Source organism: Opisthocomus hoazin, chromosome 1, assembly GCF_030867145.1.
Source record: "Opisthocomus hoazin isolate bOpiHoa1 chromosome 1, bOpiHoa1.hap1, whole genome shotgun sequence".
Classification (NCBI taxonomy): Eukaryota; Metazoa; Chordata; class Aves; order Opisthocomiformes; family Opisthocomidae; genus Opisthocomus; species Opisthocomus hoazin.
This window is the reverse complement of record NC_134414.1, coordinates 51,092,403-51,108,744: the sequence shown is the minus strand read 5'-3', so window position 1 is coordinate 51,108,744 and position 16,342 is coordinate 51,092,403. Positions and strand designations below refer to the sequence as shown.

Below are 16,342 nucleotides of genomic sequence, written 5' to 3'. Positions count from 1 at the left end.
ATCCTTATAATACTAATGTATGTGTCAAATGTTGCATAAGCATATATTGATAAAAAATTAATTTATTTTGATACAGGGGATGTCCCACTTTGGTGCAAGCGTTACCAGGTCCTAGTACACAAGTTACTGCTGGGAGCAACCATACAGCTATTCTCTTAATGGATGGCCAGGTTTTCACATTTGGAAGTTTCTCAGTAAGGAAATAATATTTACTTATGGGAATAAGCTAGTAGTTAAAGTGTTGTTCAGAGACCTTTCAAAACTGCTTACATTTGCTCTTGCACAACTGCTCGTAACTTCTACATGTCATTCATGTCTGTTGTGTTTAAAAATGCAGCCTCTAATATTGTTATGGCTAGAAAAGCATGATGCCAGAAATTCTTGGTGGTTTTTGTATTCTAATGAAGATGGTGATTTAAAACTGGGTTATTTTATGAGGTGCAGCAGTTTTCTCAAACTGGTACTGTTGCAAGCAAGTATCTATTGCATATTCTATTACCTGTCTGTCTGCATTTGTTAGAAAAAATAAGTGTCCTGTTTTCTCTCACAGAAACAGCAATGAGTTGCAGAAGTTATGCTTGCACTTGAGGGGCGATTATTGCTTAGTGTAACACAGCATAGCTCTGGTACTCTGCTTTCATGTCCGCGTGGCGTATATTCTCCTTTGGCCATGTGGAATCCATCACTGAATAAGCAGTTCGGCATTTTTTAGTTCCCCTTCATCCTGAGTTTAGGCCTTTGTGCCTCCTTGTCTTTGCAAATACCCTCCCTTGACTGCAAGCTCTCTAGAGTCATATGTTGTTTGTACTTTCCCACTAATGTCCTTTTGGCAAAAGCTAGAGTATAGGTATTGAGCTATGTTTTATATACTTTAAAAACTATGTACTGCCAAACAACAGGAGAGAAATTGCACCTTTTGAAATCTGTCTTTTTACAAAAAAAATTGAAAAGACATGAAGACTGAAATTTTAGAAGTGGAAAATCACGTTTTGAATTAAAAGTGTGCCACAAGATGCCTCTTTAATAATGTAATATTTTGTTGTTTTTCAGACTTTGATTAAGAGCTTTGGTGTCCACGTTTTTGTCAGAAGTGACTTGGACATACAAAAGTTTAAGCTTTGTTCACTTGCAGTGAAACTTAGGCCCTGAAAAACCAGATTCGTTCTCAGAAACAGGGTTTAAAAGCCTGTCTGTTGACTGAGGTTTTTTCTTTTCTAAAATTAAAAATTAATTTAGACCGTATTTAGACCACCTGTGTCTGGTTTTAATGTTGTAATACTTGAAAGTTTGTTGAAAGCTTCATAAAGGCAAGGCAAGCCCAAAAGCAAGCACGTTTCTTGAAAATGTCCTCACTATGTTTACTTATGTGCAGTGTTATGTAGAAAGAGAGATGAGTAACATGGTGGGCACAGGGTATTTGCTGTGTGTGCGTGTTTCTTCTCCCTTACCATTTTAAATAAAAAGTTACCTTGACTTCGCTAACCTGCAGTGAATTTCCTTTGCCTGAGTGAGGTGGATGGAGTCTGAACAGGTTTATTGCAGCAGTTCTTACTACGTACTTAAGTACGGTCTAATAACCGTTGGTCCATCTCTCAGTAACTAGTTGTACATAGGAGATAAGGCCCTAGATCTCTAGGTCAGAATATTAATGAGCATATGCAGCGGTGCTTGCTTAGGCACTTTATGCTCCATTTAGCTTGTTTGGTGTGCTAAGTGATTTCTAGGTACTCTTAAAGATATTTGCTCTGTAAGGCTTACAGTCCATGTAAGTTCAGAAATGAGTGGAATTTAGGCTGTCTGTATCTGAACATAGGGAGTTTCCCCCTCCCCCATTAATTCATTCCTTGTTTAACATTGAAGTTATGTTGAATATTGAAGGAGAATAATACTTTTATATTGGATTCTAAAGAGGGAAAGGAGGGTTATCCATCATGGAGAGTTTGAGTTGCATTAAAAAAAGAAGTTCGCTCAAGAACCTAGCTGAATAGGGAGGAGAAAATCTGTCAATAACTTGCTGCTTGTATTTAAATGTGTAACACTTGACTTAGAGTAGCCATTGCTTTTTTAAGGTAATTTTATGGTAAGCTATCTCTTCCAGATTACGAATTTTGTATGTGGAAACTATGGAAGTAACTTGTTCATCTTTGAGACCTATTGTTACTGTTAGCTTACTAATTCTTGCATTCTCTCTATAGAAAGGTCAGCTTGGTAGACCAATTCTGGATATGCCCTACTGGAATGCAAAACCAGCACCTATGCCTAATATAGGCTCTAAATATGGACGCAAAGCAACGTGGATTGGAGCAAGTGGAGACCAGACTTTTCTCCGGATTGACGAAGCTCTCATTAATTCTCATGTGCTTGCTACATCAGAGATCTTTGCAAGCAGGCATATAATAGGCAAGAACTTTTCTATAGTATAGAACTCTTCTATAATAGATTTTTAAATGCTTATAGAATATTGGAGAAAAAATAGCTTTGGTCATGTGAACAATAGAGGAGCAACAAGTCAAAAATTTGAATGGAGGGAAATTAAAATATTTTGACTTTCTAGTTATACTGCATGTGGAGATCCTAGCTGCTTTAGAAATTAATTTTAGTAAAAATAAGAATGTAGAAGTTTAAACTTTTCTTGCACTTAAATCTTACGATGGTTTGTTTTTTGCTGTAGCAGTATGTGTTCTTCCCTGCTACATTAATGCTTCATGCATAGAAAATGCCACGTAATGAGTGGAGTCTTCATGTTTTTCTGTTCTTCTTGCTCCCTGATCTAGGTTTGGTACCAGCTTCAATATCAGAACCTCCACCTTTTAAATGTCTTCTGATAAACAAAGTAGATGGCAGTTGCAAAACATTCAATGATTCTGAGCAGGAAGACCTTCAAGGTTCTGGTGTGTGTCTGGATCCTGTCTATGATGTTATTTGGAGGCAAGTGTGGATTATAGCTATTAAAGTCATAGCATAGAAGTCCTTTCTAAAATATTTTGAGAGGCTGAAGATTTGATTAACCTCATTTCCATAGTAAATGAAAAACAATTTTTAGTCTTCCCTGTATCTTTTCTGACATTTTTTGGATGATTTATTCAAGTAAGCCCAAAACAAATTGGCACAATTTTTTTTATTTCTTCTCTTTTTTGCATCTTTCTTATTCCAGTCTCATGATCTCTGGGGGACCCCAAGCTGTTCCGCCCATTTACTTTTTTTTATTCTTCCCTTACTTTCCTCCATCTAATTAACACTTCACTGAATAATTTTCTTGCCATCCCCAGCTTCTACAACCTTGTGTCTTAAATCTTCATCCTTCTCTTGGGCACTAATGGTGAAGACTTGAACAGGAAAAGGGGTGGAGTAATAGTATTCTTTTCAGTTGTGATATTTTGGGAGATTAAATTTACTTAGATGGCTTAGACATTCAAATTACTGTTGTATTTATTTCACAGTCTTTGGGGTGATTGCTTTCACTGGAGTCTTTGAGCAGGCACAGATCATAAACCCTTGTTCCAAAATGGAGTCATAGCATCCAATTGTTCTATAATGATTTAAAAACTGTATTAGCCAGGACTTGGGAGAGAAATTTGAACTGTCGTCTGACGTCAAGTGATGGATGATGTTTAAACTGTTTGAAGACTTAGTCAAAGCAGGAATAATCACTTACAGTTAGAATAAAGCAGGGAACCACCTAGTATGCATTCAAATGGAAAAGACAGCATCATGTTAGGACCATATCTTTAAAAGATCATTGTGTCCATAGGCTACTTGTGTCCTGCTGTGGATGTCTTCATCCAAAATTGAGATTGAAGAACTTAATGGCCACTTAACATTGAAGCATGCTTATTTGCTAGGCGTGTTCCTTTATGATCTCTGAAGTTCCTTGGATGACTGTAGTCCTGCAATATGGACAACCCCAGGATTGTTTGAACCAGTTCTTACTTAAATTATGCTGAGGTTTGAAATAACAAAGAGTAGCACCCACATCCCTTAAAACTCTCAGTCATGATATTATTATCGGCATGATTAAACACTGAAAGACTCAGTTTATGAAAAATGCAGTTATTGATGGCCATGGGAAAGCAGCAAGTTTCAGGGGAGAAAATGTGATGACACTCCATGTAGCACACTAAAATGGTTATTCAGCTTGAGCAAGTTCAAAGTCGCATGTTAAAGATATTATGGGTAAACATGGATTGAGGTGTTTTACTGTCTTGCAAAATTTTGGGGGCTGTAGAACGAAATCAAGCTTGAACACAACTGAAGATGGATTCTTGGAGTCTGTGCAGATTTGTTTCTGTGTTATTCGTGTTCAATAGAAAATACTAAAACAGTCTGAAGAAGAGACATGTTAATGAATATGCCTATTAGTAGTGAAATATTTGGTATGTTAATTATTATTGCTGGGCATTTTTATTCATGCCAATTTAAATGAAGGAGGCAGCTTCTCTGCACAGTGACAGCATTCTTCACTACATAGATTTTAAAGATTTACTTTACAGCTTTGTGACTTCTTCAGGTAATAGTGAAATTCAAGTGGTTAAATAATTTCATGTGTGTGCATAAACTTGCATATTGTTAACTCATTGAAATTCTGAACATATATGGTTTCCTATAATGCTTTTAGTTAAAGCTATTTCTTTCTCCGTTAGTTAGACCATCTTAGTCCCATTTGGATTTTTAAAACTATCAAGTGAAAAATTTTTGTGCTTATTCAGAACATTCCCATAAGCCTATGTCTTCCAAGTGTTTCTTCTTTTTATGTAGTAATATCAAAGACTTCAGTTTTTTTTCATTTTCTTTTTCTCCATGTTAACCTATAGTATAGAAGGTCTTTGTATTCCCTTGTTTATGCTGCCCTTTGCTATAATCCCTTAAAAACTGAAAAGGTGATGTTACCTATTTAAAAAAACCCCAAACAAAATACGTTGGATTTCTCAAGATCTTTTTACTCTTGTTTGAAGGCAAGTAACCCTTTTACTTTCGCTTGGCATCTTTATCGTTTTTGAGCTCATCTGTCATTATATCTAGTCCTTTGCTAGTTACTTCATGCTTCCTAATAGGTTATACCGGTTTAATATTTATAAAGTTTCAGTAATGTCTAATGTTTTCTGAAATTTGTAAATCCATAATATGACTGTTTGACCTGAAGTACAGTAAGAATGTTTTTGTGTCTTTCCATTTGCTAGTGTGTTAAGCTAGTAAAGTTTATATGTGTTTGGTGTAATGATATTAAATTTTAAACCTTTTTACTAGCAGATCTACATTTTACATGAAATATCTATAAAATTTAATTAGTTAGATTTTTGTATTTTTTTAGTAAGTGAAAGGTTTTTTTTTTTACTCTGTTTTGTTTTGCTCTAGGTTTCGACCAAATGCTAGGGAACTGTGGAGTTACAATGCAGTAGTTGCTGATTCCAGACTTCCCTCAGCTCCAGACATGCAATCCCGGTGTAGTATTTTGAGTCCAGAACTTGCTCTACCAACAGGTTCCAAAGCTCTAACCACCAGATCTCATGCAGCTTTGCACATTCTAGGTATACATTTATAGTTGATGAGTCAGAAGCTTACATGAAATAAAGAAACACTACTTAATGTATAAATCAATTGTAATTAAAAGCTTTCTGACTTTGCGTTAAAATTTTATTTTGTAATCTTTCACCATTGCTCTTAATGCTTGTGCTCTGGCTGATATGCATTAATTTTAATTGAAATAGTTATCTTCTGCCATGTTAATGATGCTAGAGGATTTTAGTCCTGATGGAACCTGCTACTAGAGGTCCACATAAGAAAGTAAGAGACCTTCCTAGATTATCTTTTTCAACAGTCTGCAGAATAAAGTCGGTACTCTTGAGTTAACCTGGAGTCTCCAAAAGACAGGAAAAAAGTGTTCTTAAGTAAGCTATTTTTATTTTAAAGTAAATGCAATTATCTAAAATTAGGATTTACTCTTTGCAGTTTTGTATAACGGGACACTAAGAATAATATGATTTCCTTTTGTAGCCTAAAAAGCCTGCCAAACCACAAAGTACTTCCACTGTGTTCATGTATAAACTGGCCACATGCAGCATGCACAATGATTCAAAGCCCAGCTTTGGAAGTTACTTTAGCTTACTTGCTCACTCACTGTGATGAGTGATCAGTTCCTTGTCCTGCTCCCTTCATTGTGTGTTAGAGAAGTGATAAATTTTAAATTGTACAGTACTTTTTTGTGTCTGAGTCAGAGTAAGGCATGTTAGGTACCCATGTATATGAAGCAAAATGCGTTTTATGAAGGCTCTGAAATCTGCCTATATTTCAGTTACTAATTAACTCTTTTTTGGTAATATGGGAAACTTAAAAAGAAAAAAAAAAGGAGGTGTTGCTGGCAATTTATTTACCACTGGAAAAGCTGCAAAGTAGATTTAATCACATTTTTTGGTTATTCTGGAAAATTAATTAATTAAATTTGATTTTCAGTAGCAAACTGTGAGATTCTACAGCAGTGACCCCTGACAATCAAAGCTATAATGATATTCAGTAGCATATGTGTGGTTTAGGGACAAAACAGTTAGGTTATTTTGATCTTCTTAAGTAGTATTGATTCCTGTTTCACTGATTATGATCAATAGTAAGAAATTTTGACTTCTTTCTGGTTTTGCTTTCTTTTAGGTTGTCTTGATACTTTGGCTGCTATGCAGGACTTGAAAATGGGTGTAGCAAATACAGAAGAGGAGACTCAAGCAGTAATGAAAGTTTATTCTAAAGAAGACTATAGTGTTGTTAACAGATTTGAAAGTATGTACACAGTAAAATTTTATAGCACAAGCTCATCAATCTTGCAGAATAAAAGACTGCGATAGATTAACTGTGTTTTTGTTGGGTTTTTTCCTGCAGGTCATGGAGGAGGCTGGGGTTATTCAGCCCACTCAGTAGAAGCTATCCGTTTCTGTGCTGATACAGATATTTTGTTAGGTGGTCTTGGTCTTTTTGGAGGTAGGGGTGAATACACTGCTAAAATAAAGGTAAGTTTTTTGGTTTTGTTGTAAATAATACTGTGTCTCAAAATCAGGACTAATCAGAACAAAATACCACTAAACTGTGATTAATTTTATTTCTTCACAAAGGAGTGGGCTCAGAGGTCCACCTGTGCAAAAATTGGTGTTGTGGGCTTCAAGTTACAATCATGTCCTGTGTCAGGATGCTTGAAGGACTGCTTCTCAAAAGCAGGAAAAGAGTACTTATCAGTAGCTGGAATTCCTTTGGTACCAGCTGAGCCATTGCTTCCCACTGTCCCTGCCGCTTTTTTCTCGGACTGCTCTCTGGATGGCTTCTCAGCTGGGATTCTTCAACAGAGAGTGAATGGCACCAAACACACTTATTTCTGCTTTGTGCCAGACATAAGGTTGATTAGGGCTGGAGCATGTGCACTGGTTTAAAATAAATAAGCCTGGCTTTGGATAAAAAAAGTTCATATAAACACAGTGTTATTAACAGAGCTCTGATTTCTGGTTTCTGAGAAGTAGCTTCTGTTCCTCCATTTAATAAGGATTTCAGAACCTCCCTGAAAGACGTTGTAAAGGAAGGATCTAATGTCTGTCTGAGATTTATATTAGATGCCTATATTCAGAGTATGTTGTTGTTGTTACTTGTCATTTAGTGGGTTATTGAGTTTTCTTTATCTTTTTTCAAATGATTAAGTGTTACAGTTTGTTTTAGGGAAATGTGTGGCATATTCTTAGCAGTAACATTTGCATAAGTCAACAGGAGATCAGAATAAGTAGTTGTCCTTTATTCTAGTTGAACACAATGACTGAGAATTGCAAATAATTAGGAAAGCCAAGAAACTTAACAAAGAAAGACACCATGACTAATATTTAAATACCAAAGGTAGTGTCCTGGTTTCAGCTGGGATAGAGTTAATTTTCCTCCCAATTTGCAGTTTCTAATATTCAGCTAATGAGCAGGTGTGCAGGAGCTGGGAGGGAGCATAACCAGACAGCTAGCCCAAGCTGGCTGATGAAAATATTCCATACAATAGATGTCATGCAGGAGTTGGCCAGGAGGGCAGGAATCTGTTCTTCTCTGTTCCGGGAGTTCTGTCTTTTTTGGGAGTTTAGCTAAATTCGCGAAACCTGTGAGTTTGGGTTCTGTGATTACTGCTCAGGGACTAACTGCGAATCGGTCATCAGGTGTTGAGAAGATTGTACTGTATATAGGGGTTTTTTTGTGTGTTCATTAATATCAATATTATTATTATTCCTTCCTTTGTTGTCTTATTAAACTGTCTTTATCTCAACCCAAGAGTTTTACCTTTTGTCCATTTCTTGTCCACATCTCACAGGGAGGAAAGGGGAGGGGTGAGTGAGTGGCTGTCTAGCGCTTAGTTGCTAAGTGAAACCATGACAGGTAGTGACCCTATGAAAGCGCTCTAGTATTATTTTTTCAATTTGTTTCTGGCTGTCTAGGATGAGCTTATCGCCAGGAACAGATTTGCGGATCCTACCACAGATAAACTGTGTATTAAATAGGCGTTTGCAAGAGAAGTTACAGACATGTATTGTGATCCTTTTTCAAACTCATCAAACTGTAGAAATTATTTTTTACTGAGTAAGAAACCCAAGTTCCTTTGAAAAAGATATCATCTTTTGTCCTAGTAATCAACTGTCTATGACACTATTGATTAACTCTGCTAAATAGTCAAGCTGTCCCTTTCCAGAGAAGTTGAGTATATCTTCAGTGCATGTCAATCTGTGGCAGAAAGCCTGCACCTTCTGCCCCAACTTTGCGTTTTTTAGATGCTCTGCATTTGACTTGCCTGCAAGATTTAGGGAGTTTCTCCACTTAAGAATATATCTGGGCATAAGGCTGGGAGGTCAGTGTCAATTGCTATTTTTTTAACAGTTAATGATACTACAGAGCCCTGACTTCCAGATGGGAATTTGCCTCAGTGAGAGTAACTAGCAATGACTTTTGGGAAGGGGAAGGAATAGTAGTAGGCAGTTTCCAGAATGACAGACCGGAAAAAGTAGTATCATGAGGTTTCTAACACACAAGACATATTTTTACCTTTTTTCTTCCTTTACCAGTTGTTTGAGTTGGGTCCAGATGGGGGAGACCATGAGACTGATGGAGACCTTCTTGCTGAAACAGATGTCTTGGCATATGATTGTGCTGCTAGGTAAGGTGTTTTCCTGACCTGCTTCTGCCTACTTCTTGATCTTTATTTTTACCTTCTTCATACACATTTGAGAATCACTTTAAATGCCAGCAGAGATGATCTGCATCGTTAGAAGTAGTAAGTGATATAAAACTTACTCAAACAAAGTGTATTGGGTAAAGTAGTATAAAACACGAGGTAACTCACCAAGCCATTATGATACTAAATTAAGAGAAGGAAAAAATCATCACACACTTACTCTTGTATAAATCAAAGTCAAATCCCATATTCCTGTGACGAGAAGACAAGACAAAACATTGCAGCAGCTCCCTTGAATACTTCTATCGAAAGGATGCTTTCAAGCACAAATGGGTATTTGCATTAAACAACTCATCATTAAACTTACTGCAATACGAAATTATTACAACCAAAAGAAGAGTTATTGTGCTTCAGCTCATTAGAATACAAGAAATTATTGCTTGAAAGATTTTGTGCATATGGATGGGGTTAGCCACGTTTTAGCTGCTTTTTCGTTCCCTGTTATAAAATAATTTAACCTTCAAATAATCCATGACTAATTCTTTTAATTCTTATGTATCAGTACCCCTTTACTTTCTTATTCATGTGTAATTCCTAAAAATTTATGTATAAGCTCGTCATTTACAAGATTTTTCTGAAATTGAATTAAAAGAATGTAATTAATACTTACTAATTAATACTTTACTTGCAGTATTATGTATTAAATGTAATTGCATTTGTGTGTGTTAATTTAACTTAATCTCTCTTTACTCTGGTATCTTATTCTTGATATCTGATTGTTTCAAAATGCAAGGTCAAGCTAGACTTAGGCATTTGTAGATCCTTTTGAATTTTTTTTAATTACTACAGTGTTTTTCAACAAAATATTTTTAAATTTTGAATATAAATAGATACTTGAGATTAATGACTTAATTCCATTAATTTTCAATTTTCTTTTATTAGCAGGGTGCAAAAAAAAATCTTTAAAAATTCATCTAAAAACTAATTCACGTATATCTTTTTCAAAATTTACTTCTCCCAGAGAGAAGTATGCAATGATGTTTGATGAACCAGTACTCCTACAAGCTGGCTGGTGGTATGTAGCCTGGGCAAGAGTGTCAGGACCTAGCAGTGATTGTGGATCTCACGGACAGGCCTCTATTACAACAGATGATGGGTATATTTTTTTTATGTTTTTTTAACACAAAAGAACAGATGTAATATTACTTGAATAATAATGGATTATTTCTCTTTCAGTGTTGTATTTCAGTTTAAAAGTTCCAAGAAATCAAATAATGGTACAGATGTTAATGCAGGGCAGATCCCACAGTTACTATACAGGTAATATTTTGACCTCTATTTAGAACAATTTATTGACATGTTTTTTAAACAGAAGCCCTGTTAAAGTAAGCATATTTTTCATGAAATTATTGTTGTATTAAGCTAAGGAAATCAGTATCTGAAAAATTTAGGGAAAACTTAGTGTCTTTGAGAAAAGTAATAAATCCATTGTACCGACATCTGTTTCTTTGCAGTTTTTCTTGCAATCATTCTTCATATATTATGTTCTGAGACTTTCATTTAGTTCTGTAGAGCCTCATGATTTCATCTAACATGCTTCATTTTTTTTGCTAGTTGGGAAGTTTTCTATTTCGTAGGCCCCAGTTTAGGAGCAGTATGCTATCAGACAGATGATTTTAATGAAGAAAAACCCCAGCAAGCAAGAACCTATTCACTGTATTGCTAATACATTTTTTCAGATTTCCTCAGATATATACAAGACCTTATTTTTGTATTGTGTGTGTATATTTTTCTTCCACCCCTGCCCCCATGTTGATTCTGAAACTTGGAATTTCTTCATACCGGTTTTCTTGCTATGCCCTTTCTGAGCATGTCCTTTTTAGGGTCCCTTATCAGAAAGCTCACTTGTGCTGGTAAGCTTTGTGTCCATAGACCCCAATCTCTCCAGAGGAAGGTTTCATTTTGACTGATCCATATAAAGCCCTGGCATAGCCCATTAAGTGATTGGGTGATTTCTGTGGAGAGGTGGCTGTAAGCACAGACAGACAAGCCTTGGGGCCTCTGAAGGAGGGGTGTGGTTGGAGAGCCATGAGTGGCACAAAAGGGAGCGTGCTGCAGTAGCAGATGCTGTCTGTATTTTTTACTTCCACATATATTTTACCTCCACACTACCAGTGTTCTTTAAGGAATAACATTTCTAGTCTTCGAAATGTCATCTGAAGAAATACAGTAAATCCTTGTAATAATTCCATATGTAATTACATCTCAACTTTATTATAAATTGTCACAGTTCTGCCAGTTGGACAGAATTCAAGTTACTTGATTACTGGTCTAGAAGCATTACAAACTGGCGGAAGTTGTACTAAAATTGAACATTTATTTGATAATTACTTTTGTTCCATTTCAACAATACCAACAGTAAAAACTGCTAAAAATAAAAAGTGGAGCTTTGAAGTCAGTTCTTAAATTGTTCTCCCAGGTTGCCAACAAGTGATGGCAGTGCATCCAAAGGAAAACAGCAAACCAGTGAACCTGTGCATATTTTAAAGAGATCTTTTGCGAGAACTGTCTCAGTGGTGAGTATTACCAGCAATCTTCTGTGTTTCCTGCAAGTTCATTCATACATAGAAAACTGAGATGTACATGTGGAAATAACTAATGATTTTTTCTGTCTCCTTTATCAAGCAGTAGTTAGGTACGCTGATATATAGAAAGTTGTATTTTTTTTACTTTTTCTGAAGATTTCAGATGTAAACTTAATTCTAAGCTAAGCTTGGTATTGATCACAGGATAAGAGCCTAGAACTGTATTTTTTTACAAGGTTGAGCTACTTAGGTTTGGGGTTTTTTGGGGGATGGGGGGGGAGGTGGGGTTGAGTTCAATCTTAGTGGGTGTATTCACTGTACAAGCCTTACTCCCTGCCAAGGAATTAATGTTAGCAGGCATTTTAGAGTTTTGAGGGAGCTTAGCTATATGCTAATTTCCAAGACTTTTAAATTACTGTCATCAATTAGTTGTTGTGAGATTCATCTTCTGCTTGGATGCATTCCAATATACATTGAGGATCAGGCAGCATTTAGTTAAACTTTCATAAGCTGAGGTAAGGAGTATTGATAGGCACAGTGAACTGCACCTATTAATGGAAGATAGTCTGCAGTTCTTCACATATAAGGAGGTTAGTCAAATCTTGAATACCGCATTAAGTTGAAATGCAATATTATCATGCAGGAAAAGGCCAATTCTGTCTTCATTTTTGAAGTATAGTCCCTTCCTTATCTGTTACAAGCAATGATTATTTTATTTTCAGTTCCATCTTGGTTTATATTTTATACTTTAAAAGTATAAAATTACATGTACTGTCAGTATTATCAACTGAGTTACATTACAGTTACTCTCCTCCATATGGACACTCACAGTCCAGTTTTCCTAACGAGCTTGCTTTCCCTTTTTTATGTATTCTCCATGTTTTCAAGTATGCTCTAGTGATCAGGATGATCTTCTGTTCAGGTTTCTTCTAGAAATGTATGGTCTAGACGATTTGCATTTTTAGGAATTGTATTACTGACACATTAATGGCTACCGTTAATGTATGTTTGCTTAAAAATATTTTCATTAAGGTATGAACTCCTGTAGCTTTTAATACTTCCCATGGTATCCTCCCTCTTCATTATCTTGCTGCTGTTGTCCCTCACTATAGATCTAAATTGGGATAAGAGGAGAGTTTCGGCCTTCTGGAGCATTAGGCATTTTGTGACTAACTTTGAACAATCAGCTTCATTGTTGCATCTTGAAAGTATACCTGCAGCCTGAAGCTGTTCAATACCAAATACTTGTAGATTGCCTTCTGAGGTACATGTTTATGAAACTATCAACAACATTTAATAATAGAAGCAGCAATTTTTTGGACAAACAAAACTTTTAAAATCCTCAAATTCCTTGTGGGCTATCATGTTCTTCTGTTGAACTTTCAAGTACTGTAAATGTGGCATAGTTCCTGTGATCCTGCAGATCATAACTGCTTAAAAGCAAAACGAAGACAGTTCTGATAAGTCTTTACTCTTATGACGAGACTCTATTCTGTTAAAAGTAGGTATTACACTATTTGTATGCAGATGGAGCAAGTAAAATTTGCTATTACAGGTGAATACAAACAGTTGTAGTTCTCTGAATAACTGAGAGACTGCCACACACATATTGTAAGTTATAAATTTCTTTTAGTGTGGTATGACAGTGAAATGTGCCCTACCTTCTCAGTGCTTTTTTATTGTCAAGCAAATAGGATGTCTGTTGCATGTTAGATGTGTGTAGACATATATGTTTTTCTAATTAACATAGTATAGGTGCTATTTGCTTTTCATCTGATACTGATGCTGAAAATTCGCTTTTTGTTTTAACCCCAAATCTGTCTTCTGTTTCCTTCCTACTCTGAAATAGGAATGCTTTGAATCTTTATTGAGCATTCTTCACTGGAGCTGGACAACGCTGGTGCTGGGAGTTGAAGAACTTCGTGGACTTAAAGGGTTCCAATACACAGCTACTCTTCTAGATTTAGAAAGGTTGCGTTTTGTGGGCACTTGCTGCCTCAGGTTGCTGAGGGTCTACACCTGTGAAATATATCCAATATCAGGTATTCCTCTTAATTCACTTGTTTAATACTTATCAGCAAATTACAGTCTACAGGACATTCAAAATTTGATCTAAGAATTCATGTAGGATATGCTATAAGATGAAATTGCTTCTACAGAGGGTTTTATTGGAGCAAATGAGAGACTTGCTGTCAGAAATGGGATATTTGCAATTATCTGCATAACCAAGCATCCAACACCACATGTTTACAATGTAAGTTGTGTGTATTTTAAAGTTAATTTCTTGTTTGGCTTGACAGTGGAGTTCTTTTGGACTGTTTGTATCTTCTTTCTTCCCATTTTTGTGCATAGTAAGTGCTTTGGTGGTGAGCACAATTTAAATTTGAAAGACAGCATCTGTTTTTCATGCCTATAGTTTAACAATGCTCGTATTAAAATACAGCATACATTATAAAAGACCAGAAAATTGAAAGTTTCTGATGTTCAGGTTTTTTCAATGTAGTTTAACACCCTTCACTGTTTTCCTTTTGAAATTAACTTCTCTGTAGGTTCATCCATGTTGCTAAATTCTGGTGGTTCTATTTGCATTTAAGATGTGCAGTGTAATATGAAAATGTTTCATTTAGTGTACATTAATGCTTCTCTGTGTAACCTTCTAGCTACGGCTAAGGCAGTTGTAGAGGAAACCAGCAAACTCGCAGATTGCATTGGAAAAACTAGGACCTTGCTGAGAAAAATTTTATCAGAAGGAGTTGATCATTGCATGGTGAAGTTGGACAACGATCCACAAGGATATCTCAGTCAGCCTCTCAGTCTTTTAGAAGCAGTTCTGCAGGAATGCCATAATACATTCACAGCTTGCTTTCATTCATTTTATCCAACGCCGGCTCTCCAGTGGGCATGTCTTTGTGACTTGCTGAATTGTTTGGACCAGGTACATTAAAATGGCACAAGTAAATATTACAACTTAGCTTGCGCTTTTGCTCAAAGTGAGGCCATATGGTATTTAAAACCTTTATTCCTTTTTTATGTTTATCCTGGTTTGCAACTTGAATTCTGCTGTGGTTTGTGTTTTTTAATAATTGGGTTTTGGTGGTGGGTTTTATTGGTATGTGGGGTTTTTTTAGTTGTGTGTGTTTTTTTTTCTTCAAAGAGTCCAAGTTCAACTTCTGGAACTTCTGTCATATTTAGCAGTAAGATTCTTGCCGAGACAATGCATAAAATTTGTGGTGCTGGTAACTGTCTGCAGCTGCTTTTTCAAAGTTGAAGGCATACCTTGTATGCGGTTACTTTTGCTGCACGTTGCTTGGGAGCATACATGTGGCATTTTTTATACTCATCACTAATACTTGAGTTCTCATTATTAAATGTTACAACAGTGCTCTGATCCAGCAAAGTACATGAGAAGTTGGCAATACTCTGTAATCAACAGTTTTCTTCCAAGTATCTTGCTTATTGTGAATGAGCATCCCACATCTGAACAGTGTAGTTAGTTGCTTGCATTGATTGCAGTGAGATATAAACAATTTGCTTCTTTGCATGAAAATTCATTTACCATATAAAAATTAAAGGAAGAATCAGTGCTTTAATATATTGTTCATATTAAATTGTTTGATTAATTACAGTAAGTGCTTTGTCTTAAAAGGGTGCCATAATTTCAAAAGTATTTTTAAATGGGTTTATTATTTTAAAACATGTCCACCAACAAATTTTAATTACTCCAATTTGAAAGATCTAAAAGGAAGCTCATGAGAGGAGGTAATGTAAAATTCAGAGGAAAGCTAACAGTATGTGAAATTCTTTCTGTAGATTTTTTTATAGTTGCGATAAAACTGGAAAGTTCCTTTCAACAGTAGTTTCTCCCTCACTTACTTTGAATGCAACGGTGCCATTCTATTCATTTTTTTGTTTGGTTTTTTTAGGACATCCAGGAAGCAAACTTCAAAACCTCCAGCAGCCGCCTTCTTGCCGCTGTTATGTCGGCTCTCTGCCATACTTCAGTAAAACTGACCTCTATCTTTCCTATTGCTTATGATGGGGAGGCGTTGCTGCGATCGATGGTTAAACAAGTCAGCACTGAGAATGACTCTGCTCTGGCCCATCGGTTTCCTCTTTTGGTTGCACACATGGAAAAACTTAGTCAGGTCAGAATATATTCTAAAAAATTAGCAACGTGTTTTACTTTGCAACAAAAACCAGTTATATAGTAGAGACAACAGTGACAGGACGAGGGGTAATGGTTTTAAACTAAAACAGGGTAGGCTTAAGCTAGATATAAGGAAGAAATTCTTTACAATGAGGGTTGTGAAACACTGGAATGGGTTGCCCAGAGAGGTAGTGGAGGCCCCATCCCTGGAAACATTCAAGACCAGGTTGGACAGGGCTCTGAGCAACCTCATCTAGTTAGTGGTGTCCCTGCTCGCTGCGGGGGGGTTGGACTAGATGACCTCTAGGGGTCCCTTCCAACCCAAAACTTTCTATGATTCTATGATTCTATATAAGTTGAAGTTTTAGCTTTGTAAGGATGTAGCTGACTTTGCCTGAGTGTTTTTTTTCTAAAAGGCTTGTTTCAGAAACTTATGATTTTATC

At 36.1% G+C, this 16,342-nt stretch overlaps 1 protein-coding gene across 16 annotated transcripts in view; it reads left to right on the top strand.

The window, feature by feature from the left end:
* The window catches only part of MYCBP2 (MYC binding protein 2), a 204,760-nt gene that overhangs the window by 88,211 nt on the left and 100,207 nt on the right, over positions 1 to 16,342 (top strand). For all 16 annotated transcript variants that reach the window (XM_075423340.1, XM_075423377.1, XM_075423419.1 and 13 more), the window contains 13 exons: positions 77 to 194; positions 2,196 to 2,400; positions 2,775 to 2,928; positions 5,353 to 5,525; positions 6,640 to 6,765; positions 6,865 to 6,992; positions 9,057 to 9,148; positions 10,188 to 10,322; positions 10,403 to 10,486; positions 11,646 to 11,742; positions 13,601 to 13,793; positions 14,412 to 14,686; positions 15,675 to 15,896. In XM_075423340.1, the coding sequence (XP_075279455.1) occupies positions 77 to 194; positions 2,196 to 2,400; positions 2,775 to 2,928; positions 5,353 to 5,525; positions 6,640 to 6,765; positions 6,865 to 6,992; positions 9,057 to 9,148; positions 10,188 to 10,322; positions 10,403 to 10,486; positions 11,646 to 11,742; positions 13,601 to 13,793; positions 14,412 to 14,686; positions 15,675 to 15,896 (2,002 nt within the window). The remainder of the gene's footprint in view (positions 1 to 76; positions 195 to 2,195; positions 2,401 to 2,774; positions 2,929 to 5,352; positions 5,526 to 6,639; positions 6,766 to 6,864; positions 6,993 to 9,056; positions 9,149 to 10,187; positions 10,323 to 10,402; positions 10,487 to 11,645; positions 11,743 to 13,600; positions 13,794 to 14,411; positions 14,687 to 15,674; positions 15,897 to 16,342) is intronic.